This window comes from Phyllobates terribilis, unplaced genomic scaffold, assembly GCF_046119375.1.
Source record: "Phyllobates terribilis strain yellow unplaced genomic scaffold, ASM4611937v1 Scaffold_7__3_contigs__length_470593459, whole genome shotgun sequence".
Classification (NCBI taxonomy): Eukaryota; Metazoa; Chordata; class Amphibia; order Anura; family Dendrobatidae; genus Phyllobates; species Phyllobates terribilis.
The window spans coordinates 62,054,349-62,080,007 of NW_027362767.1; the positions used below are offsets into that span (position 1 = coordinate 62,054,349).

Sequence of the window (25,659 nt, forward strand, 5' to 3'; positions counted from 1 at the left end):
CCAGTGAGGAGGATCCATGGTTGGAGTTGGGCCAGCTAAGAGAAGTAGTTTCCCTGAGCTCCATCAAGGTTGTACAGCTGAAGCTATGTACCTGCTGTGCACTATTATTCTGCTGATGTACAGTACAGACCAAAAGATTGGACACACCTTCTCATTTAAAGATTTTTCTGTATTTTCATGACTATGAAAATTGGACATTCACGCTGAAGGCATCAAAACTATGAATTAACCCATGTGGAATTATATACTTAACAAAAAAGTGTGAAACAACTGAAAATATGTCTTATATTCTAGGTTCTTCAAAGTAGCCACCTTTTGCTTTGATGACTGCTTTGCACACTCTTGGCATTCTCTTGATGAGCTTCAAGAGGTAGCCACCGGAAATGGTCTTCCAACAATCTTGAAGGAGTTCCCGGAGATGCTTAGCACTTGTTGGCCCTTTTGCCTTCACTCTGCGGTCCAGCTCACCCCAAACCATCTCGATTGGGTTCAGGTCTGGTGACTGTGGAGGCCTGGTCATCTGGCGTAGCAATGTAAGGTGCCCCAGCGAGGTAGTCGTGGGCGAGCTGTAGCCCCCTCTCGCTCTGGCACCCTACAGACAATACGTGTCCTCCCTCTGAAGTGTGGCTGTGTATGTGGTGCTCTTCACTTACTTCAAGCCATCCGATCGCGGCTGTCTCCAGGCATTTCTCTTCTGGGACCAGGGCAGCAATAAATTCAGAGGACACGAGGTTCTTAACCAGAACTTGGACTTTACTTGGGGAAGAGGAATATGTACAATATTTACAGGCAGATATAATGGATAAGGCCCGACAGGTTATCATCTCTCTCACAGGCGCTGGTAACTCCCTCAGCCCTGGTTCCCTCTTTAAGTGAAGCATCTCTGCGGCTTTAATCTCTAGCCCAAGAGAGACTCTTCTAGATCCAATATCTCTCCCCCACGTCTTAGCCTGGAGTCCTATTTGTCTTCTTCTGCTTCCTGCAGACTAGAAGTGCCCCGGGTTCTCACTAACTCTGATGAGCTTCTCCGGCCGGCTAACAGGACTCTTGCTCTTGCGTAGGGAGAATTTTGCACTATTGATCCCACTGTCTGAGGGTATGGAGCTCCCGTCTACCCTAGCAGCCACATATATTCAGGCTGCCTGTAATGGTCACTGTCCTATCTCTAACTGCCCTCTGGACACTAAAACAGAGGCTTTTTGCTAATGTGCCCACCCTCTGTGAGCTGTCATCACAGAACTTTAACCCATCACTGTCTATAACACTGCTAGCAGACTCAACCTGACATCTGCACCCAGGACAGTGGCATCTTGTGGCTGATTACAGGTACTGCAGCCCACAAGGAACTATGCCAGAGCTAACCCCTTAGCTTGGCCTACCGCAGTTCAGAGGGTATTAATTAAGGGAACACTTTCCTTAATTACTTCAGTGCCTAGGGAAGGCTACGTCCTTCCCCACTATTACATAGCACCCCATCACTCTTCCTCTTGGTCAAATAGCCCTTACACAGCCTGGAGGTGTGTTTGGGGTCATTGTCCTGTTGAAAAATAAATGATGGTCCAAGTAAACGCAAACCGGATGGCATAGCATGCCGCTGCAAGATGCTGTGGAAGCCATGCTGGTTCAGTATGCCTTCAATTTTGAATAAATCCCCAACAGTGTCACCAGCAAAGCACCCCCACACCATCACACCTCCTCCTCCATGCTTCACGGTGGGAACCAGGCATGTAGAGTCCATCCGTTCACTTTTTCTGCTTCGCACGAAGACACGGTGGTTGGAACCAAAGATCTCAAATTTGGACTCATCAGACCAAAGCACAGATTTCCACTGGTCTAATGTCCATTCCTTGTGTTCTTTAGCCCAAAGTCTTTTCTGCTTGTTGCCTGTCCTTAGCAGTGGTTTCCTAGCAGCTATTTTACCATGAAGACCTGCTGCACAAAGTCTCCTCTTAACAGTTGCTGTAGAGATGTGTCTGCTGCTAGAACTCTGTGTGGCATTGACCTGGTCTCTAATCTGAGCTGCTGTTTACCTGTGATTTCTGAGGCTGGTGACTCGGATAAACTTATCCTCTGAAGCAGAGGTGACTCTTGGTCTTCCTTTCCTGGGGCGGTCATCATGTGAGCCAGTTTCTTTGTAGCGCTTGATGGTTTTTGCAACTGCACTTGGGGACACTTTCAAAGTTTGCCCAATTTTTCGCACTGACTGACCTTCATTTCTTCAAGTAATGATGGCCACTCGTTTTTCTTTACTTAGCTGCTTTTTTCTTGCCATAATCCAAATTCTAGCAGTCTATTCAGTAGGACTATCAGCTGTGTATCCACCAGACTTCTGCACAACACAACTGATGGTCCCAACCCCATTAATAAGGCAAGAAATCCCACTTGTTAAACCTGACAGGGCACACCTGTGAAGTGAAAACCATTTCCGGTGACTACCTCTTGAAGCTCATCAAGAGAATGCCAAGAGTGTGCAAAGCAGTCATCAAAGCAAAAGGTGGCTACTTTGAAGAACCTCGAATATAAGACATATTTTCAGTTGTTTCACACTTTTTTGTTAAGTATATAATTCCACATGGGTTAATTCATAGTTTTGATGCCTTCAGTGTGAATGTACAATTTTTATAGTGATGAAAATACAGAAAAATCTTTAAATGAGAAGGTGTGTCCAAACTTTTGGTCTGTACTGTATATTGAAAACAAATTTCGGATTTTTGCCCGTATCACGGCCAAGGATTAGACAAGATGCCCTGGATTACGAGAAACAGTGATGAGTTAGCCTACGAAGTCATACCACCACCTACTGTGAGTTATCCTGAATTGTGGTACGGGATTGTTCCTGTTGCTGATGTGTAACCTCCAAGCTCTGTGCCTCAATACTGTGTGCAACCATCAAGTCTGTACCCTCACTGAGATACTGTAATGGCTACACTAGGTAACTCTTAGTAAAGCTCTGCTCCTGTTGACCTTTACTGCCTTTATGTCAAGGCACCAGTGTGGTATTGAGTCAAATATCACGGACCTCGCATCAAAAACGGACCCTCTTACATTCTGTAGCATTGATGGATGGTGGTTTTATAATTGCGTTGAGCTCTTAACTCTTCTACTTCTTGCTTTTTTTAAGTGACCAGTTTTCTTAATCCCTGCTTTGTAAATGACCACATAGCTTGTTATCTTGAGTCATTATAGGTTTTATATTTTACGTATTGGGTCTTCGCCAAAAGATACCATAGCTGGGTACTTTCCACACCCTCAATCCTTCTGTAGCAGAAAACTCATTCATCAGGCTGATTCTATTGAAGGGGATTTCCAATAGGCAATTCCAACTGCATATCGATTTACAACCATCAATCATGGTAATTGCAGCATCAGTTGTGCTAAAAAGCAGAAGGATCTACAGAGGAGATCCTTATCCTCCGGCCTCCCAAATATGTGCATGATAATAACCCCTAGGCTAGGCCTGTTACATCGATGCACAACTCAACACCTCATGGGCATATATGAAACTGTGGAGTTCAGATCAGAAGTTTTGCGGAAAGAATTTAATTGACCTGATGATCCTCTCATCAGAGGGTCTGTAGCTGCAAGGGCATTGTACTGTATTATATGTGGTTCATCTGCTGCAGAACCTCTTTCCATAAAACAAAGGACCGTCTGCATGACAGTTACTGATTGATTGCTTGAAGCCCCGTCTTCATTTTACAGAGGTTCTGCAGCAGCGGCACTCAAAGCCGATGGTGCCTGTTATTGAGATCATTGTTGGCTCCAGACCATAGTTATATTTTTTCTACCCAGGTTCACATTTAGTACATTGGTTCCCTTGGTGTAGGTGCTCATGTACAGCTTTATACTTTTTCCTACTTTTTGTTGCTCGGCAATATGTTCTTTTGATCTGTGAAATTTGCTTTGTAAAGGCAAAAAGTTATCTTTCTCCCATTTATTGCCGGTGACTAGGAAAGAAATCCAATAAACAAAAGCTTTGTTGTCTGCCAGTAATGCGAGGCTTCTTTTATTTTATTAGTTGGGAGGATTACTGCTGTTTGGTCCTACTTAATACATGGCATAATTTGAGGTGGTGATACCCCTTTAGGTGGTCAGCCCACTGTTGAATGTGCTTTAAGGTGTTCTGACTTTTTCCTGACAGCAGGGAAACAACGATTGAGCATGTTGAATTTCAATATCTCAGCATGTCCTAGTCTGAAAGTAGATAATCTACCATCGGATGCTGTCTGCCAACGAGGGAATAGAGGTTGGAGAGGTAGCAGACTTGTGCTCATACCTTGTCCAGGTTACCTCTCCAGTGTGTCAGCGGTGTCTGGTTTCCTAGGCAAGGAGGGCGGCTCTTTAATGCTCTTTCCAAAAGATCAAAAGAGCTTGTAAGCGCTGCTCCTAACCTGATAAAATCACTGGATCTGGTCAGCTACCGTCTTCTTGTGCTCCTCTGATGCTGCAGAGGCAAAGCTGGTTGTGTTTGCAGCATCGGAGAGTACACAGTTCAGGCCATGGGTTCAACCATGCCACTGGTCCAAACTGGCAATCATTCGGGAGTGCATTGCCCCTTCCAGAAAGCCAAAAAGCTGGGGAATGGTGCGCTTCTGAAGATCAGTGTTGAGTATAATCTTTTAAGCTAACCATAGTCCTAAGATGCATTTTGACTTCTATCGTCTAACAGAAAGCATTTCCTTGTTATATGAGGAAAAGTGGTGTTGGAAATGCTTTTTCTATCTACATGCCATTACTTCTCTATTATGTTTTAGATCGGCCAAAAGAATTATCTCAACACGAAGAAGAAATGAACGACAGCTTAGGATACAGAGATCCCACTGACCAATCGCTCTACTCATTCCGAAGAGAACCCAGCTACTTCGAAATTCCTACAAAAGACTTTCAGCAGCCAGCCAAATCTCCAGAGACCCAAGTCCATGAAATCCCTACTAAAGACACAGACACCATTACACCCCCTGTGATGCAGAGCCATGCTTCTTTCACCATCGAGTTTGATGACTGTCGACCTGGGAGGATAAAGATTAAGGACCATGTCACTAAGTTCTCTATGAGACAGAGGAGGGCAGGAGGGAAAGAAAATGCCCCAAATGAAATGATATCTGCTGAAAATAAAGTAGCTGACTGGCTGGTTCAAAATGATCCAAGTTTAATAAGAAGGCCATCTCCCAGGGAAGATGTCTACAGTACGAAAAGTGACCTTCCCATTCACAATAGGATTCTCAAAGGTAAGTTGGATAACTGAAATGATGTGACTGTAGGGCATTTGGGCAGGGATCTTTTCCGTATGGATTTTTATTTAGTTTGTTCCTACAGGTTAAAGCTAGTCCTCCCCCAAGAATGAAGATTCAGATCACCTTCCTAGTCCTGTCTCTAAATACCTTGGCCATGGCAGAGTGTCCTGTTGGTTCAGTCCCTTTGACCCCAGACATGGGGTCTATGACCTGGTGGCCACTCCTTACCTACTCCTAATCTTATTAAGTCACCTCTGTGACTTCACTGTTGGATAATTGTAACATTTAACATGAAAACAGATTTTGTAAGCTCATGCAGCTTAACATCTTAACTCCACCGGTCCAGCTGGTAGATGACGTAGCAGCTAGTAGATGGGAACAAAACTAAAATGTTCTGTCTTGGAGAGCTCATGTAAGACAACTCAATCTACTTGTTGGAAGTCATACTTCCACTACTTGGTACCCACCTAAGAAAAAAGAGACACTCTGTAAGTTATGTTCACACATGCTTTTTTTTTAGGAGCAGATCAACTAAAAAATCCTCCTCAAAAAAAACACTTAAAAACACATGGAAAACCACTTTCTATTTTTATGGGAAATCCATTTTGCTGTTCATAGAAAAAGTTTTTTCTCATGTTTTTCTTTTCCTGAACACTGGTGTTTAAAAAAAATAAATTACAATGTACATCACATGATGGCAACTGCTCCAATATGAGCACAAAGTCAAATAAATTGTCAAAAAAGCTTCAGGAAGAAAACATTCGAAGAAAAGTAAAACTCCTTTAAAAAATTCTCCCAAAAATTGTAGTATTTTCTGAGGTGGTCTCCACTAAAAAAAAAATGTCATTTTTGAACAGTGCTAAAAATTCTGTGTGAACGTTGTCTTAAAGTAGCTCCCATTATGGTGGACTTGAGCCATCCTTGCATTACATGGACAGCTTCTCATTTGATGGACCACTGCACAATACTACAACAGTCAATGCAAGGGAAAATTAATCATCTCTGATGAGACAATCCCTTTAAATCTGGTGATGTATGTTGTATTCTATCCATTGTTTCAGGTAACCGACATGAAGACGGTACGCAGAGTGATTCAGAAGATCCACCAGGACCTGTTCCTGAGAAGGAGAATGTACAGTCTGACCAGATCAAGCTTCAACGGCAGATAAAGAGGGAGCCTGAAGAACTGCTGCACAATCAGCAAGCATTCGTTATAGAATTCTTTGACGATGATGCACCTCGGAAAAAGAGGTCTCAGTCATTCACACACAGTGCAAACTCTTCACAAAATGAATCTGACCCTGCCAACAAAGGCAAGAATGACAAAAGGAAAGGTGTTCTAGCTGCTGAAAAGCTGACCACTAATGGGACAACCACAGCCCCTGTAGTTCCAAAACCACTGGTAAATTCTTCTTTCCCACAGAGATCCAATTCATTCAGGAGAGAAAAGACTGAGGATCGAATAAGCACCGCAGGCCCTGTAACGGCTAAACCTCCAGTGAAAAGCTTTGGTAGCATTGGAAAGAAATCCAAGCTTGCTCAAGAGTTTGTGGCTGAGTATCTGCGGGAGCAAGCCGAGGTTTTAAAAGACTCGGTAGAAAAACCTATGACGTTGGCGTTATCATCAGTAGTCATGCCACCTGCCAGCCAACAAGTACAATCTTCCATAATGGGGCCTTCGGCTCCTCGATGTGTAACACCACCTCTTGAATGTATACCAATGAGGGTAAAGAAAGCCGAAGAGGAAGACAGCCTGAGCGATGCTGGGACGTATACTATTGAAACCGAGAATCAAGATAAGGAGGTTGAAGAAGCTCGGAATATGATAGACCAGGTAAAAGTGAAGATTCATCTTTTTTTTTTCTTACCTTCTTAAATAAGAGAAAATTCGATCTGCACAGAGGTTTTACATTCTATCGTTTCAAATAAATGTTCCTTATATGCTAAAATATGGTCCCTGTAATATCCCAAATTGAGGAGCCATAGTGAGACCTAACATCTCCATTCAAACAAGTCTACTGCTTCTCTCCAGTATTAGGAAGGAATAGTCTAAATCTGCCCATTCACATGCATGCTCAACTCAATTTATCTCTACAGGAAGAGGATGGCAGCTTTTCTTCTATTGGAGCAAATTATCAGGCATATTGGAATCCAACATGCCTAACCCATCTTTTCCCCAGCTTTTTCCTTGGAGAAGAGTTGAGTTGCCCGCACGCACATTAGATCGTCATTCAATCCCACTGGGATTAGCAGGTCTGGCATCGTTTCATTTGATGTGTATGATGCACAGGCTTAGTAAGTAGAGCAAGGAGGCACATTGAGCGATGTTACAGAGACACACAGTTCACCAGCTCAACCTACTTGGCGATAATTAATCCTGTTAGCCTCACGATACAAACACGATGGATGGAAGACTCCAGCTGGTTTGGATTAAAACGTCACTGTTTTTATTTAAACAGCTTAAAATTCAGGTACATGTGAAGGTGGCACTGACGCGTTTTGGACATAGCCCTGTCCTTTGTCATGGCATGGATTTTAATGTGTTTAAATAATAATACTGAAATTTTAATCTGAACCGGTTGGGTTTGTGCTTACATCTGGCAATGTCCCTTATCAGAGCCTTCCAAGGCGCTTCATTTTAAAGCAGGGGGTGAGGAAGGAATAACAATGGGGATTCCAAGCACTGGACAGGCACGTTAACACTTGTAGGTCAATATCATGTGCTGATAGTCACTCATGTTTAAGAAGACTACTGTCAGTATAAATTATCATTTGTTTATTTTTTTTATAAGACTCCTTCATGATCTTCTGTATATAGGACTGTTGCTTAACCATCGAAGACCTTAAAATAGCCGTACAACAGTTATAATTAGAAAATATGGCAGCTTTCTTTCAAAAAAGGCTACACCTTTCCACATGTTGTGTGTAGTCCAGCTGATCCCCATTCAAGGTATAATCCATAAAGGAAGAGATCCAACATTTTTCAAGCTGCTAATCATACACCGTGTTTATCCATTTATAATTTCAGATCTTGGAGTTTCTACTAAAATGTAATAACTGAAAAGTGGTAAATTGTATAAATAGAATTTCATAACGATAAGTATAGTTACTAAACTGTCCGTATAACCACGAGGATCAGGATAAAACAAGCGTAAAACATAATACAAATAATGGTGAATAATTATCCTATTGTCACATGTAGGTATTTGGCCTCTTTGAACCCGAGGAGTATTCCAAAATTTCTTCATCAATTTACAGACCAGTCATCAAATTAGAAAAGGAAGAAACATCATTAAATGAGAACATAATGAATCACAAGGCTGCAATTCTGTCTACAAGTCACCCTGTCAAAATGAACAGTGAACCTCTGGATGATGTTCAGGTAAGCACAAGAACCACCCTTCCTTGACCCGTTCTTCTACTTGTATATGAAGTTAGTTCTTCTAACTCCAGTTGGAAATGTTTGCAGGCTGGAAAATCATCTGGCTCCAGTAGAGGTGGACAAAAATGGGTTTCTAGATGGGCAAGTCTTGCCGACAGTTATCCAGATGCCTCACCAACTTCGCCACTAGATGGGCAAAAATCTGGACTACTGGCAAATGATGGTAAGTTAGCTCAGATCTTTAGGACAAGAATGTAGCTCAGGTTGGGAAGAGGTAATGGGTCCATGTAGGTAAAGACCTGTCTGCCACCTTAGAAAACACCATTTTTATACATGGCTCAAAATATGTTGAGGACACCATTAGAAATTTTGTTAGGGTTTTTTCAACATCATAAATGCTTAAAAAAGCCGAAGTGGTTATACAAGCATACTTTACAGTTAGCTTGTATGGAGGGATTTTTTTTTTTTTTATTGCATTCTGATCATTGCCTATCAGTGTTGGCCGGTCTCCTAGGCAAGTAGAGTAGCGCTTATAAGCTCTTGCTGGAGCTGACCTGGTTGCTCGTGTCGCCAGCTTCAGTGCCACTGTGCTCTTCCAGTGCTGCAGATCCAAACCGCCCTCTGTTTGCAACATCGGAGAGCATACAGTTCAGACCATGCTGCTGGTCCAAACTGTCAATTACTCAGGAGCACACTGCCCCCTGGCAAGTAGTAAGCTGGGAGGCAGGGGAGCGGTATGCTCCTGAAGATCAGTGATGATGAAAATCACTAAAGTTTCACCTCTTCTTTAGGAAGGTCTACAGTGGGGTTTTTTTTTTTTTTTTAGAAGAAGAATTTTTATCAGTCTATTCTTAAGAAACCGTTGTGAACAATGCTGATTGTGATAGTTCCCTACATGGCCCTGAAAGTTTAAATATCATGCAGAGACTTTTCTAAGTTTATGTAACAAATCTTACAAACTTTTTCTCATCTTCATTTACTTTGAATATCATATTCACCAACTTATTGACTTCCTTCTGGTTTTAGACTATGACCATTTGGAAAACACTGGTGAGGCAGATCTTACATTCCCTTCAAGAACAAGACGACTTCTTCCTCAATTACCGCCAAACGACAAATCTGAAAGTCCGACACCAGCTATTTTGGTCTGTACCGAGTCTTACTCAGAAATTCCTCAAAAAAATTTAATCATAGAAAATGAGGTGAAAACCATGCCCTCTGATCCAAATGGTCTACTCTTAAGACAAGAGGATTTGGATCCAGATAGTCTTAGTGATGCAAGCAAGTCTGATGATGGTGCCCTGTCCAGCAAAAAATCTGACCAACTTCCAACAGTTTCTACAAGTAAATGGAGGAGAGAGGACACTGGTAGTAAAGAACAAAGTGTCCAGAGACCAAATAAGCTTTCTAATGAACCAAAGTCTACTAGCTTTTATGTTGGAAACGACCGTGAGATTGAAAGTTTATCCCATGTAAATTCCATTTTACCCAATGTAGAGATTCCCAAATCATATAAAGGTCATGATATCCAGGTAAAACCAAAAGGAAACCAACAAACCGTGCAAGAAACCTTAATTATTGCAAAAATAGATCACCAGTTATTAAAAAAAGAAAATGGACAATCCAGAGATTCATTCGTGAGGCAGGAAAGTTTTACCAAAGAAAAATCCAGCTGCAACATCTCTCCCAACAAACTTCCAAACATCTCAACTCATCCCTTGCTTAAAGATATGAATGTTACAAAATCAAACACAGACTACAGTCGAGAGACACAGCTGATCCTTAAAGAGACTGAAAATGCCTTAGCTGCTCTCGAAGCTAAGCTCTTTTCTCAAAATCATATAGATGATATAGAAAATACTCCGTGTCCGCCAGATGATTCCTTATCTGGAGATTCTGACGTGGATACAGCCAGCACCGTCAGTCTAGTTAGCGATAAGAATGTACCAAGTCATCCTCAAAAAAGCAGAGTTGTGGGTCTTCATAAGGATAAGTCCTCTTCTACATCTTCAATTCAGGATCATTACAACCAACCCAGTGCCCGGGAGAGACTCTCCGAAAAGCGGAGAGCAGGTCCTGCCGATGGAAGTAGCAGGAGAGACGTAGCCAAAAAGTTTGAAATGAAGCGCAGTTCTGGAACACGTGGTTCCTTGGATTTCACAGATGAAGAAAGAAGTACAAGTCTTCCCTACATATCAGTTCCTGATACTGTATCCTCAGATTATGAAAATTCTTCTTCAAGAAATCTCTCAAGAAGAAGACCCTTTGCTCAGTCAACCAAGGAAGATACCAGCAGGATATCATTAAATGCGCAGAAAGTCCAGCAAGCTCTTACACGCTCAAATAGCCTATCAACACCCAGGCCAACAAGGGCATCTAAGTTACGTCGGGCTCGTCTCGGAGAAGCATCTGACAATGAAAGCGCTGATGCTGAAAGGGTGAATATTAGTTCAGAAGCTTCTTCATCAGCTAAAAGTAGCAGTGAATCAAAAAAGCTCTCCCGGCTTGACATTTTGGCAATGCCACGAAAGAGGACTGGTTCATTTAATGTTCCAAGCGACTCTGAGGCTTCTTCTACACGTACTGGGTTTTCTGGACGTAGTAGTGATCACAGCTATACAAGTCGAAAACCAGCCATGGCCGAAGTTAAACAGCCTATTAAAAAACAAGTGGCGCCTACAACCAAACAACCACTAACTAGAGCGCGATCTGGTAGTGTAAAGTACTCCTCTTCTTCTTGTAAGTTTTTCTGTATTTTCTTTGCCTACATATACATTTCACATGGCTCAGACTTGTGTTTATTATTTTATTTTATGACATTTTACCTATTGACTAAATTTATGAAAACTAGTTTAGGCAAAGTGGCGTGTTTTACCACAGCATTCAATGGGATCCCTGTCCTTTTTAAAAGGGGTTTGTCTTCCTCATGGAAATCTATGAATGAATTGACAACTTGCGTTACCATTGTGCTTGTCAATAGGGTATGATCCTGACCCTAAGGACTGAGTCATATAGCCGTATAAATTGGATCGAGATTGGACCGCAATGTTCGGACTGGCCGGCGTCACTCCCGACCCAAGCTTGACAGCTGCATAGAAATATATGAAGCTTTCACGCTTGGGGTCAGGAGAGCCGTCAGTCAGTCTGTGCATTGCAGTCCGATCTCGGTCCAATTTATACGGCCGTCTGACTGCGCCCTAACACTGCCCAATTAGTACTATCAATATTGAGTATGTAGGCAGTTCCCTTTGTCCAGAAAAATGGTAACACTCAGTTGTAGAGTTAAGCACAAATCTGAGCAGGACACTGGTCGGTAGTCCATCTCGACTGGACCAAAGCATTGTGAACCACCTACTACCTGCGATAACCCCGGCTCCTCTTCTGATTAGTAGACTACCTCGATGTCATTACATTACAGTGAGACTCTTGCATGACGTCTCGGCGGTCTACTAATCAGAAGTGGCATCGGGGATGTTGCAGATAGTGGGAGGTTGGTAGTGCTCTGGTTTGACGGCCGTGGACAATCGACATGGCCCCTGGACTTGAGTCCTGAAAATATTTTTGCACAATTCTACTCTGTTGTCAATGTATTCATATATTTTCAGGAGAAAAAGCAGAGGAACAGAACTCTTCTATGAGAAGAGGCTCCAAAAATGTTATGTTGATGGATAACACAATCATTTACTAGACAGGACTTGTCCAGAGAAGTGTCAAACGGTACAAAGACATTTTTGGTGCATTTTTTTGGAATGTTGTATAAACTTCTTTATGTTCCTTTTTGAGAATACTTTTAAGGAGACCCGCTATTAATAATTATGGAAAATGTTGGCTCTGTCTGGATGAAAAATGGCTGAAAACAAGAAGTATTGTGAATACAGAGAATAATTGTATTCAGATGAATTGGTTTTTCCTTCCCTCTGGATAGCACACTAACCATTTTATTCTAAAGTCTGTACCTATAGCACTGATTTTTAATTGAATAACTTTCCTATCAGAACCCAGTTAACTTTTTAAAGAGGAACTACCAGGAGATGTACTATTGCCCTATTAGTGTTTAGTCTTGTGTTATCAGAATCTGTAGGCACAGATCTCTAATGGGAAGAGCGTCTCCGTTTGGATCTCCATGTCCTCTGTTTTTCCTCTACCTTGGAACTTGGTATCAACCTAGGGCAACTAAATCTGATTCCACTTTTTTAATAGAGATAAAATCTTAAAAAAACGTGATTGGATTGATTTCTATGTTTAACACTGAGCAAAAAGACAAAGGACCGAAACTGGAAGTGTCGTCAAAGGAGCATCAGCTCTTCTCATAGATGGATCATTGATGGACTGTAGTAGCAAATTCCGATAACACAAGACGCGCTAGATCATTTCATTGTGCATTAAGTGGGCTTTAAAATACATCTTTTGGTACATCTTCTTTATGTCAATGATCAATATACGTATAACGATTTCCCAGAGTAGCTATGTATTGATGAGTGAGATACCACCAATATTTTCATCTAAAGGCTCTTCTACTGCAAAAAGTGATCACCTTTCCATGGGATAGATAATGTTTGGTCTGGACCACCGTCAATGCTCCTCTACAAACTGCATAACCACTATGAGGTAGAATTTGAATGGAGCACCATGGGCGTTACAAAAACAGCCAAATACTGGGAGGAAGGCTTCCTAATTATCTTATCCATTGGGTAGATCATAAGTGTTTGTGGCTGAACCCACCACTTTAACAATAAGTTTTTTATTTTTATATCATTGAATTATTGTGGTCTCTTCACTCTTTTACATAGGTCCTCTATTGACTTATTCGTGCCTATAAATGTTTCTATTGTTATCGGAGAAACCCTGGCCATCTCCCTGCTGAAGCATAACTGCAAATCCTTCCCAAATTGCCCTAGTATCTATCCTCCCAAATCCTTGTCAACCTATACCAAGTGCCTATATAGTTACTAAACTGAAGTTGCCAGTGCTGCCCACTTTGCATTGGTAACCCATATACTCAAAATGCAGGTTCCAGTGGAAAATGCCCCCCCCCCTACCAGGTGCCATGTATAATATTGGTGTTTTTGGAATAGCAGTGGGGCTTTGGGTCACATCAAGCAATGGGACTCAATATTGACCCTAAAGCTATGACACTGCATACAATGAAAATAACAGTAGAAACATATATATGGCCTGCAAATTATTAATTAATCTATGTTTATCAATTGTCTACTGATTTTTAGCCAATATACAAGTTGCAATACAAGTTTTGATAGCCGTGCATCAAATCCCATCTCAAGAAACATCAATGGCCTTAACTTCAAATATTAAGTTTTAGCAAAACTTTAAGGTCATTTTAGAGTACCCTTTTGAAATATTTTTTTTTTTTTTAGTTGTTCCATTTATTTTGTTGTTACCACTCCTATGCAGATCTATGCATCTTCATAGTTACAGACCACAAGCGAGCGCTGTGTATTTAGTCTGATCCTGTGGTCAGGGCTGGCATCAGCATTTTGGGAAGGTGAAAAGAAGTAGGGCCCAATGCTGCTTTCTGGTCTTCATTTAAGTTCTGTGTAGTTTATGTTGCACATGGCTGTAGGAGAAACTGCACTGGACTAACATTTTTTAACCAAATGTAATGGAGGCGGAAACCCTAGCAGTGACCCACAGGCTGCGCTGCCTTCTTCACAGGCTGAGTGTACTGCATCTGTGCCACTACATTATGTTTAAAAAAAAAAAGAAGTAAATTATAATGATATTGTTGTTGTCTTTACAAAAAAGCGACCAAAGGCTCGCATAGGCATGAAGCTAGCCCTGCCAGAAGTCTTGGGGTATGTTCACACGTGACATTTTTGCACCATTTTTGGTGCATAAAATACATAATGTTTTACAGCACCAGCATAATCATTGAGATTTCTGAAATTTCACGCACAGGCTATGTTTTTTTTTTTGATCACATATTTTAAGCCCTGCTGTGTTTTTTGCCAAGATGCAACGTGTCAATTCTTTCTGCGTTTTTGTAGCATTTTTCACCCATTCAGATGAATGGGTGAAAAATGTAAGTAAAAAAGCTGTAAAAATAACGCACGCCAAAAACTTTTGTATTTTCTTGACAACACTTTTTTGGTGCAGAAAAATAAAACTCTTCAAAAATACAAAGTGTGATCATATCATAGTGTCTTGTATGTGTCCTTTACTTCTTTATAGCATATGTTTATTAGGTTTGCAAATTGCAGATGGGGAAACTGTAGAACTGCAGGATCAGACTAAATAGGGTTTATTTGTAGTCTGTTACCATGGAGATTGGTCATCCTTCAAAATTTCCTATGTTCTAGAAGACCCAGAGCAGCAGTCATTTGGGTATTCTTAATTCGATGATACAATATCCATGATACACCATCTAAACCAATTTATGATGCAAAACATTGGAAGTTGAATCTAAAAAGTCAGCGATGTTGCTCTCATATCAAGCAACTTGTATACTGGCCACCATAAATCCTACCTGTCTGTCTCACCGGTGTTAGGAAATTATTGATCTTTTTGACTTTCTCTTTCTCCAAAACCAATTCATAATATAAGCTTCAAGACGGAGACAGCAGGGTTCAGATTATATTTCTACATCTGAGGAGGAATATGGCTCTAATCACAGTACTCCTAAACACAAACGATCCCATACTTCAACAGCCACACAGACTCCTAGGACACATAATGGGTCGGTCCGCCAGCGGCAGAGTGCACTTCCTGATGGTGATGACGACGATGACCAAGAGGTCTACAATAACTTCATGGCCCAGTCAGAAGAAATAGCTGAAATTGCCAGGTGAGTTCTAAATTTATGACATAAACTCGGGAAGCCCATTGTCCTTCTAAGACAGGACTTATAGGATTTATAGAATTGTCTGGTCAAGCGATCTTCAGCCACAGGTAAGATGACATTACTCACTAGATGTAAGTAGGCCAAATATTAGCAGAGGTGTCTTGATTCTTTCCCAACAGCAGATTTTGGGTAGAAGTAGTAACAGACATGTTGGATTTCTACCTGGAGGAGATGAGCTACTGCCAGAAAAAGTTGGGCAGTGGCTCATATCCCTCTCAAGTATTCGGCTACCCACTATCCAAATCTCTGTTTACATCTGCGTCAAAGGCTCTGTTTTAATCTGTTTTATCTCAGTGCTCTAGAAAAAACACTAGACAAAATAGTGCGGCACCGTGAAGGAAACCAAATGGACAACATCATGGTCAGTAGAGTTTATTAGGTGCCACTGGTATCCATAATGTGAAGGATCAGGCAATGGTTTTATTTCCATTCTTCTATGACAGACAGAACAGCAAAATTCGGAGACACCAACGTGAACACAGCCTAAAAGTCCCCATGCACATTAGACGATCATTGGCCAAACCTGCCAATATCGACGCATTCGACTGACATAGGGTTGAGCGAATATGTTCTGTCCGAGTACACTCAGGCCGAGCTCCGAGTATTTACAGCTGCTCGGTGATAAGGTTAAATCGCTCCCGTGTGCATGATTTGCAACTGTTTGACAGCTTTATTACATCGGAGGAATGTGTAAGAAATAGACATTCCTCACATGTAATAAAGCTGTCAAACAGTTACAAATCATGCACACGGGAGCGATTTAACCTTATCACCGAGCAGCTGTAAATACTCGGAGCTCGGCCTGAGCATACTCGGCGAAAGGGTTAATAGAACATACTCGCTCAACACTAGTGACAGTCTAATGTGTACGAGGACCCCTGACAGATGATGTAGGGTGAGATAAGAGATCTGCCATGTCCGGTATCGGACCACCGATCCTTTTGTTCTCTAAGAGATAGTCCACCATTAGTGATGTCTGGCAGCGACTCTCAGAGAGTGAGCACTCTCGGCAGAGTGAGCGCTCCAGTGTAAGGAGAATCAGGAAACATAACGCCCAGCTTAAGCTTAACGTTTGGTCAGACCCTCGTTTGGCTGACATCAGCTACATCTAAAGTATCCTGGAACTTAAGGCATATAAGCAGCTTTTAGATTTGGCTGGAATTACATAGCAACATTTATCAGCTGAAAAGTTATATGCCACAATGACAGGCCCCTTTTAAAGTCTAAGTCATAGATGAGGCCACATGATCCTTTTCTGCCAATCACCAGAGAGGGCACTGCTATTTGCATATAGAGTGGGCTACCTTTCAGATCCTATCATTGATGTCCCACAAAATATTGAGTAGAACCAGCCCTAATTTCATTGAAATGATCATGCACGATAGACGTGTTACTAATGTCAAAAATCAACCCTAAATTTGGCAGAATTCAGGCATCGGTGAAACGCGATACGAATACGGAACGTGATATCCGAATCTGCCACCACAGGTCTCTTGACCTGACCTCAACAGCATCATAGGCATAGAAAAGGCTGTTGAGGTCAGGTCTGGAGACCTGCACCAGTGCAGACATCATGACCCGTACTCGGACTCAGTGTCGCAGACATCTGAATATTGTTCTTAGCTGTGCACATATTCTTTTATTTCTTTCTCTTTGTATTTAATATGAACTTACTGGAAGACTTTTCTAACATGTTTTATTTGATGCCACAGATTGAGTCAAACCCTGGTAAATGATGTGGCCAGCTTAGCTAAGGAGATACATGATGTGGCCGGAGATGGGGATTCTCAGAGCTCTTCAGGGACTGGACACAGTACCTCTATAAGTTCTATACCAAACACACCAGCGTCAATCATATCTGCAAGAGAAGAGGTGAGAGTTTTCCTATTCAGTATTTTTAGCTGCCATCCCTCGTTGGGTTAATTCATCACATGTATGAGGGTTAAGGTATGGAATCTGGGGAATGCACTAGGGATCTGCATTGGATTCTGCCATGACAGATGCTGTTATAATATATCCCAAAAGTTGTGCTTTACAAAGGCAACTAACTGAATGCAAGATCAGAATCTGAGGGTATGAAAATGTGTCAAAGAAGGGGGCTGCTCATTTAGAAACTCTCTGCATCATTTCCCCTTTAGGGGAAATCGGACACTTGCTCTTGGGATTCACATCAGATTCGAAATTATTGTTTTTTTTCACCCCTGTGGTGTGCAGGGTCCTTCTAATAAAAGTAATTTAAAGAAGCCCTCCTCCTCCTCCCATCAAAATTTATATCCTCTTAATATATTGCAGTCATCATATTATATAGCACTGTGTACTTACAATTGCTCATTTTGCCTTTCTACCCAGATAATTCTTTGCTTTTCGATTAAGTCTAGGACATCATGTGATTAAAAACTGACTAGCTGAATCCTTCTAAGCTCTATGTAGAAACAGGAGGTCAATTTTCCCTGCATGAGTGATAAGTCACTGCAAAAGTCCCTGGCAGGGGGAAGAGGGAGAATCTGGGTCAGGAGTTGAAGAGAGGAATGATAAATGCAGGCAAAAGAGACTTCCTGTGTCTACATAGAAAAGAGAAGAATTAGCTGGGTAGAAAGGCGAAATGAGCAATTGTAAGTACACAATGCTATATAATATGATGACTGCAATATATTAAGAGGATAAAAACTTTGATGGGAGGAGGAGGAGTGCTTCTTTAACATCCCTTTAATGGTGGCTTATAAAGATAAATGATCTTTTCAATAGTAGGTTAATGGTATAGTTTCATTAACCCAGGTTCCTTGTTCTCTACTACCTGCTCCATTCTGGGTCCCGGCCATCTCTCATTCAGTCTGATGCTTGACACAACACAGTGTTTCATATGTCAGCATGTGACTGGGGCAGTGGCTGGATGACTACTTACTTGAATAGCAAAGCCTGCCCTAGTGGTGTTCCGGCAATGGTGGCAAGACTGCTATGAGCCTGTTATCAAAAGACCCGGTGCCAGGCATCTGCCGGCTTCTCCTGACATCCACTGTGTGTGCACAGAAGAAGTCTGTAGGATTTGTATGGATCGGGATCACATGCTGAGTCCACACCACAACCAGCAAGTGCCAGCCGCTCTAATTGCAGCAGGTTAACCCCCTTAGATGTTGTGGTGAAAAGTAACCGTGGCATCTAAGTGGTTAAATGGTGGTAGCCCACTGGGCCCCCACAATGTGATCACAGAAACCCAGTGAGTTGTTAACTGGCAGCTTGGGGCCCATGAACGGACTTTCGCTATGAGACCCTCAGAATTTTATCCAGCCCCATTTTCAGATTGATAAGAAAGGGGGTTGGCTTAGTTATTAAAGTGAGCCAGGCCGTAACCCAGCATACACTGCTCTAGACACAAGCTGACACCGGAAACATCATGTGCCAAATATGTAACACGGGTACTTTAGATGCAGTGACACAGAAATACAGAGCAGCCAATACGGGGTTAATAAACAGTGGGGGTTTATAAGAACAAGGTCAATCTCCACGCAGGGAGCAACAAGGAAAATATGGGGGGAGAAACAAAGGAAATAGCAGGTGAAAGTCTCTATAACTAACAGTTCACAGTCTGCAGAGCCGAACCGGTTGTAAACGTCAGTTTTTACACTTGGCTGACTCTTGCTCCTCACAAGGCAGTCGCCAGCGGATGCAGGTGACGATTTCTTCAGGCTTCCCCGCCCAAACAGTGTTCCGTCTTCTGGCGGCAGCGGGTGGTCTCCGGTTTTACCCGCTGAGCCCCTAGTCCATAACACGGCACCTCACGTGCCTCGTCTCCACGGACCCTGCGTCCCCTGTCTCTATAGTCGGGCTTGACTCCTCCGGTCTGCTGCACCCAACTCCTGCTCCCAGTACTCGAGCCAGGAGCCTGGACCCTCTCACACTGTTCTCCTGCGCAGGACACTGCTCCACTTTCCCGCGCAAAACGTCCTCGTCTCTTCCTCTCTCTAGTCACACCAGGAGTTCCCTGATCACCTGACCTCCCAGCTCTGTCCCTGGACACACCCCCAACTTCCCAGTCACATGACTCCTGTGCTCGCAGTCTGTCTCCCTCCTGCAACAGGAGGTACGGCCCCGGCAGTTCCGGAACCCTTGCTCTGAAAGCACTTACACTCCGGTCTTCCCCCTTACAAATACTCAGGACTAGACACGAGGTGGCCGGACCTGAGATGCAGCCGCTAATGGAGGAACACAGTACCTGGGCTGCTACAACCATCTTAATAAGTTAAATAACAGACTATTCAAAGATCATGGGCAGGTTAATGTAGGCAAGAAAAAATGATCAAACTGTTGGGTAAATAATTTGGAAATAAAATTTGGAAAATGCTGGATAAAACGACATTTTATACATACAGTACAGACCAAAAGTTTGGACACTCCTTCTCATTTAAAGATTTTTCTGTATTTTCATGACTATGAAAATTGTACATTCACACTGAAGGCATCAAAACTATGAATTAACACACATGGAATTATATACTTAACAAAAAAGTGTGAAACAACTGAAAATATGTCTTATATTCTTGGTTCTTCAAAGTAGCCACCTTTTGCTTTGACTGCTTTGCACACTCTTGGCATTCTCTTGATGAGTTTCACAAGGTAGTCACCGGAAATGGTCTTCCAACAATCTTGAAGGAGTTCCCAGAGATGCTTAGCACTTGTTGGCCCTTTTTCCTTCACTCTCTTCGGTCCAGCTCACCCCAAACCATCTCGATTGGGTTCAGGTCTAGTGACTGTGGACGCCAGGTCATCTGGCGTAGCACCCTATCACTCTCCTTCTTGGTCAAATAGCCCTTACACAGCCTAGAGGTGTGTTTGGGGTCATTGTCCTGTTGAAAAATAAATGATGGTCCAACTAAACGCAAACCAGATGGAATAGCATGCTGCTGCAAGATGCTGTGGTAGCCATGCTGGTTCAGTATGCCTTCAATTTTGAATAAATCCCCAACAGTGTCACCAGCAAAGCACCCCCACACCATCATACCTCCTCCTCCATGCTTCCTGGTGGGAACCAGGCATGTAGAGTCCATCCGTTCACCTTCTCTGCGTTGCACAAAGACATGGTGGTTGGAACCAAAGATCTCAAATTTGGACTCATCAGACCAAAGCACAGATTTCCACTGGTCTAATGTCCATTCCTTGTGTTCTTTTTGACAAACAAGTCTCTTCTGCTTGTTGCCTGTCCTTAGCAATGGTTTCCTAGCAGCTATTTTGCCATGAAGGCCTGCTGCACAAAGTCTCCTCTTAACAGTTGTTGAAGAGATGTGTCTGCTGCTAGAACTCTGTGTGGCATTGACCTGGTCTCTAATCTGAGCTGCTGTTAACCTGCGATTTCTGAGGCTGGTGACTCGGATAAACTTATCCTCAGAAGCAGAGGTGACTCTTGGTCTTCCTTTCCTGGGGCGGTCCTCATGTGAGGCAGTTTCTTTGTAGCGCTTGATGGTTTTTGCAACTGCACTTGGGGACACTTTCAAAGTTTGCCCAATTTTCGGACTGACTGACCTTCATTTCTTAAAGTAATGATAGCCATATATATATAATATTATACGAATGAGACCTAAGAAAAGGTGGCGTATTGTTAACTAGCAGACATAGTTGAAATTCCAGTATAATCAGAGTTGGGGCTCTGGCTCAGAAATCTCTAATTAGTGCATCTTGCCAAGCTGTGCTCACTAATGAGGTTAATAAGAATTAAGTTCTGCCATTTCATAAAAGAAAATGGATGAGAAAAAAATGTTTAATGCTTTCCCATAGTAAAATGTAACTTGCCTGGAGACAAGTCCTAGGCACAGTGGTGCATTCATGCGCGCTGGAATTACAGCTTACCGTCCCTGTGTGCCGACAACACCCTGCATGTAATGGCTATTTTAATTCTGTGTTTTGTCTAGTAAAAGCACAAACGCCACGTGACCATTGCAGAATAAGTTGCAAATCATAGATCTTATTTAAAGGGCCTGTAAAGTGGATTAAACATTGTGTAAAAATATGTTTACATACAAGCAATGGCTTTCATTACCCTGCAATTACCTCCTCTTTTTGATTGTATATGGGACTTTTTACTTTTTAATGTCATGTAAAGTCTCATACAAAGTACAAAGCCATCTCCACTGACCCTGTGTGGACTCAGTATGCCTCCATATAATCCCTCCATTGGAATCCACATTCTCTAGAAACAATACTCTTATTGGAGAGCACCATTGTTCTTCATGGATTTCTTATAGATCTGTGGGAATTAAGCCTTATGTACATCTATATAAGATAGGCACATGGAAGTTACAGTATTGACCCAAGCTATGGACACCGAAATTTGGTCGTGTACGACACTTATCCATATTGTAGTGGGGTGCATTAGACTTGATCCACTTTCACACTCCCATAAGATCCAAACTTCCCGATCACTTCTACTGAACGGGACATAGATTATCATAGAACCCTATGATGATCTAAAGGTGTCTATACACATTATATGGGTTTTCTGGTTTCTGAAGTCTGAGTCTCCACTGTTGCTCCTGATGTCTGTTATTATCTGCAGCGCTGATGTCACGTCAATAGCACTGCAGCTAATTAGTGAGCTCAGCGGCTCTACCCTAGTTGATGGCATGAGCCACTCAGTGCCACCGAGCTCATTGTTTGACAGCAGCGCTGTTGACGTGGTATTAGCACTGCAGACAATAACAGACACTGGCAGAAGTGGAGGAGACTCAACGAAACAAAAACAAACTGCAGCTGGGCGACAAGGGTTTTCCAAAATCAGGAAAACCTCTTTATGGCTCCCATACCGATTCAATAATTATTAAATAAAAGTAGAAAGAAACTGTCATTTTTGATGGGCTTGAACGAGCATCTAATACCTTTTGTGTTCTCGTGTTCCCTGACAGATTATGTTGAGAAACATAAGGATTGGGCAGTTTGCATTCAGTTGCCTGATCCTCTTGTCCGGTGGGGAGCGTTTCTGTGGTCTTTATGGTATCACCTTTCTCCTAGAGAATATGTGAATTTTTAGCTTTGCCAAGCGTTCCGGTGAATGGGGCAGTTAGGAGAGGTATATGGCAGCGTAAGGATAGCTGGGCCATCAGGAGGAATGTTGGTTGAATCAGCCATTTTTGGTAGAAACGGACAATCTAAAGTATACTGTGATGTCCCAACTTTTGGATATTAAAGTGTCTGATCATTTATTCTCAAGGGAGATAATCCACCACCAAACCTGTATGGCAGTGGCTTACTCTACTTGTCTATTAAGAACACGCTCGACCTCCCATTCCTGTTTGTTGGAGGGCCTGAAGGAATAGCTGTCGGCCGAACAAATATTTGCCCGACGGCTATCTAAAGTATATGGCCAGTGTAAATCTGGTTCTGTAGGACAGGGCAAGTTTGAGGTATTGCGACTATATTATGAAATCTGAAACGTACGCCAGAATAAAATCTGCCATACTGCACATATAATGCATACCAAGTAACATTGCTTGGAAATGTAGCTCATTAGGCCTCCAATGATGTGGCAGTGACTCTCCTACATACTTGTGACTCTCCTACATACTTGCACAAGTCTTGAACGGTAAGTTTGATTTCCCAGGTCACAATACAATGTCTGTATATACCCTGACAGAGGGTCCATATATAGGACTTTTTAATCCCCATTTAGAAGTCCTGTCCTTTATCAATAATCAGCAATGGTATAATCTTGTGAAAAAACAAGCAACTTGCTTTATTTAGATTTGAATGAACAATTGACCATTTTCATTGACTTTATTTATTTTTACATCTATGATTTTATCTTTTTTTTTCTTATCACAGATTCTTAAAAGAACCTCACAAAGGCCATACCCATCACAGGTGCATGACTGTTTTTTTTTTTTATTTTCCTTTTTGTTTTTAGAATTATTTTCCCATTGTTATGGATAAGGCCCATAAATGAATAAAATAAAAATATATAGATCTACAATGCAGGTTTGGGTTTCTAATTGGAAAGGGCATCTAAGGTAACGTACAAAAATGATAATGCCAAGTGGCATGGTATATGCTGGCAGTGTAAAACGCTCAACTTCCTAATTGCGGGGAGCCGGCTGTCAGTCAGCATGACGCTGGCAGTCCCGTCCCATCGACAGAGCAGCCCGGAAGAGAAAGAGCTGCTCTGTTAATATATAGCAGCTGAATCACCCGTGACCGCTCTGAGCCGGCGTCGGATAGAACAGGCAGGTAGTTGCCTCTGTTAGCAACTACCTGCCTGTTATCTTTTAGGCCCATAGTAAAAACAAAAATTTGTTAAGGACAACCCCTTATATTTGCACCTTTTTAAAGTCTGTATTATATGTGCTCGCCTGTTTAGTTTATTTTTTTGTTTGTTTGTGATTGTGAATGAGGTTTTTGTTTTCCAAATGTTTTCTAATGATTGGTCATATGCGAATTTTCGAAAAGTTGTAAAATTTTGTCACAAATTTGCTCCAGTCCCCCCTGATGTGATTTTACGTACGCCGGTTATTATGCCACAGATTTTGTCCCATTTTATGAAACGAGTAACTTTTTGCACTGGCCAGTCGTAAAAAAAAAAAAAAAAAAAAGTTAAAGGAAAAATAAAGTCTATTTCTAACTTTGCGCAAAAATTTTATGTACCGTGTGTGCCGTTTTTGAAGAATTTGATGCAAAAAAAACAGCAACAAATTCCACAAGGCACTAAAAAAAAGTAAAGTGACTTAAACAAAAATGCAAATGATGAATTGGGCCAATAGTTTTTTTTTTTTAATTCCATTGACTCATTTTGCACATTTAAGATGGGGTGGGGATGTACTTATTTACCACTTTGTAAGAAGCATCCACACCATTAAAGGATTTTGGACAATATTATAAAAAATGTAGTATATTTGGGCCCACAATGAGGATGGTGCATGTATAAGAAGCCAATAACGAGATTCAGGGCTTCTAAGTATGTAAACTCCTATTCTAATGATTTAGATTAGAGGACAAAGCTCTATTACATCTTTATATCTACGTTGTACGGTTCTTCATATTTTTCCCTATTTTCCAGTTGGTTCATCATATACCAGAGGCAAGCCTAAATTATCAGAAAGTTCCCCCAGGCTCAATTGGATTGAAAGACTTTGACCAAAACATGAACGATAATCGCGATGATGATCCCATAAAGAGAAGAGCTAGAAACCGAGAGGAGGTAAGTATGCTATATTCTATGTATGGGTCCTTTTTACAGTAAAAAAAAAAAAGAAAAAAAACAGCGCAAATAAGAAACAAAATTATATATATGTTTGTTTCCAACAGCCTTGGAGCCCCCCTTATTATCTGTGAGCAGTGATCCATTCTACAGGACTCGGTCATTTGGCTGAGATGCCAATATGTTGTGGAACGGATCACTGCACACAGACAAAGGGGTAAATCCAAATCAAGGGAGAGACGATAAACAGCACGTTACAAAAACTTGAACCCTGTTTAATGTAACTGTTTAAGCAAAGTTTTAAATGTCCAAAAAATGTCTTTATATAATATATGGGCCGACATGATGTAGAAATCGATATGTAGATTGTTTTTAACTCTTTTCGATCCAACGTCTGATCTTGTCCGACATTATGATTTTTCTTTCTGCTGCGGTCCGATGTCTGAAGATGTCCGATGAGTACGGACTTTAGCCACCAGATAGAACAGATTGTTTTTTTTGTTTTTTTGTCTGCTTCTCAGTGGGCCATGTGTTTTGAAAAATCATACAAAAAATTGATTTGAAAAGGGTTAAAGGGTCAATGTCAATTTATAAGGTTACTGTTTCCAGGAGGTGGTGCTAGAGACTCGTTCTTTTTCCAATACTTGGTACTGGAGACCCCCTGTCTTTCTCCAATAGATGGTGCTAGAGACCCCCCCCCCCCTATTCTTTCTCCAATAGGTAGCACTGGAGACTCTGTTCTCTTTCTCCAATAGTTGGTGCTAGAGACCCCCTGTCTTTTCCCAATACATGGTACTGGAGACCCCCGTTGTTTCTCCAATAGGTGGCTCTAGGGACCCCCTGTCTTTCTCCAATAGATGGTGCTAAAGACCCCCATATTCTTTTTCCAATAGATGGCACTGGAGACTCTGTTCTCTTTCTCCAACAGTTGGTGCTAAAGACCCCCTTTCTTTCTCCATTAGGTGGTGCTGGAGACCCCTTGTCTTTCTCCATTAAATGGTGCTGGAGA

The 25,659-nt window shown here is 41.8% G+C and overlaps 1 protein-coding gene across 4 annotated transcripts in view; it reads left to right on the forward strand.

Annotated features, from left to right (window-relative positions):
• Nucleotides 1–25,659, forward strand: part of CEP170B (centrosomal protein 170B) — an 80,412-nt gene that overhangs the window by 45,105 nt on the left and 9,648 nt on the right. The window contains exons 8-16 of one of the 4 annotated variants that reach the window (XM_073638651.1): nucleotides 4,755–5,228; nucleotides 6,296–7,068; nucleotides 8,437–8,616; nucleotides 8,704–8,839; nucleotides 9,643–11,355; nucleotides 15,178–15,418; nucleotides 17,188–17,347; nucleotides 23,282–23,320; nucleotides 24,510–24,650. In XM_073638651.1, coding sequence (XP_073494752.1) covers nucleotides 4,755–5,228; nucleotides 6,296–7,068; nucleotides 8,437–8,616; nucleotides 8,704–8,839; nucleotides 9,643–11,355; nucleotides 15,178–15,418; nucleotides 17,188–17,347; nucleotides 23,282–23,320; nucleotides 24,510–24,650 — 3,857 coding nt within the window. The remainder of the gene's footprint in view (nucleotides 1–4,754; nucleotides 5,229–6,295; nucleotides 7,069–8,436; nucleotides 8,617–8,703; nucleotides 8,840–9,642; nucleotides 11,356–15,177; nucleotides 15,419–17,187; nucleotides 17,348–23,281; nucleotides 23,321–24,509; nucleotides 24,651–25,659) is intronic. The other 3 variants (XM_073638649.1, XM_073638648.1, XM_073638650.1) reach the window with 3 other exon arrangements.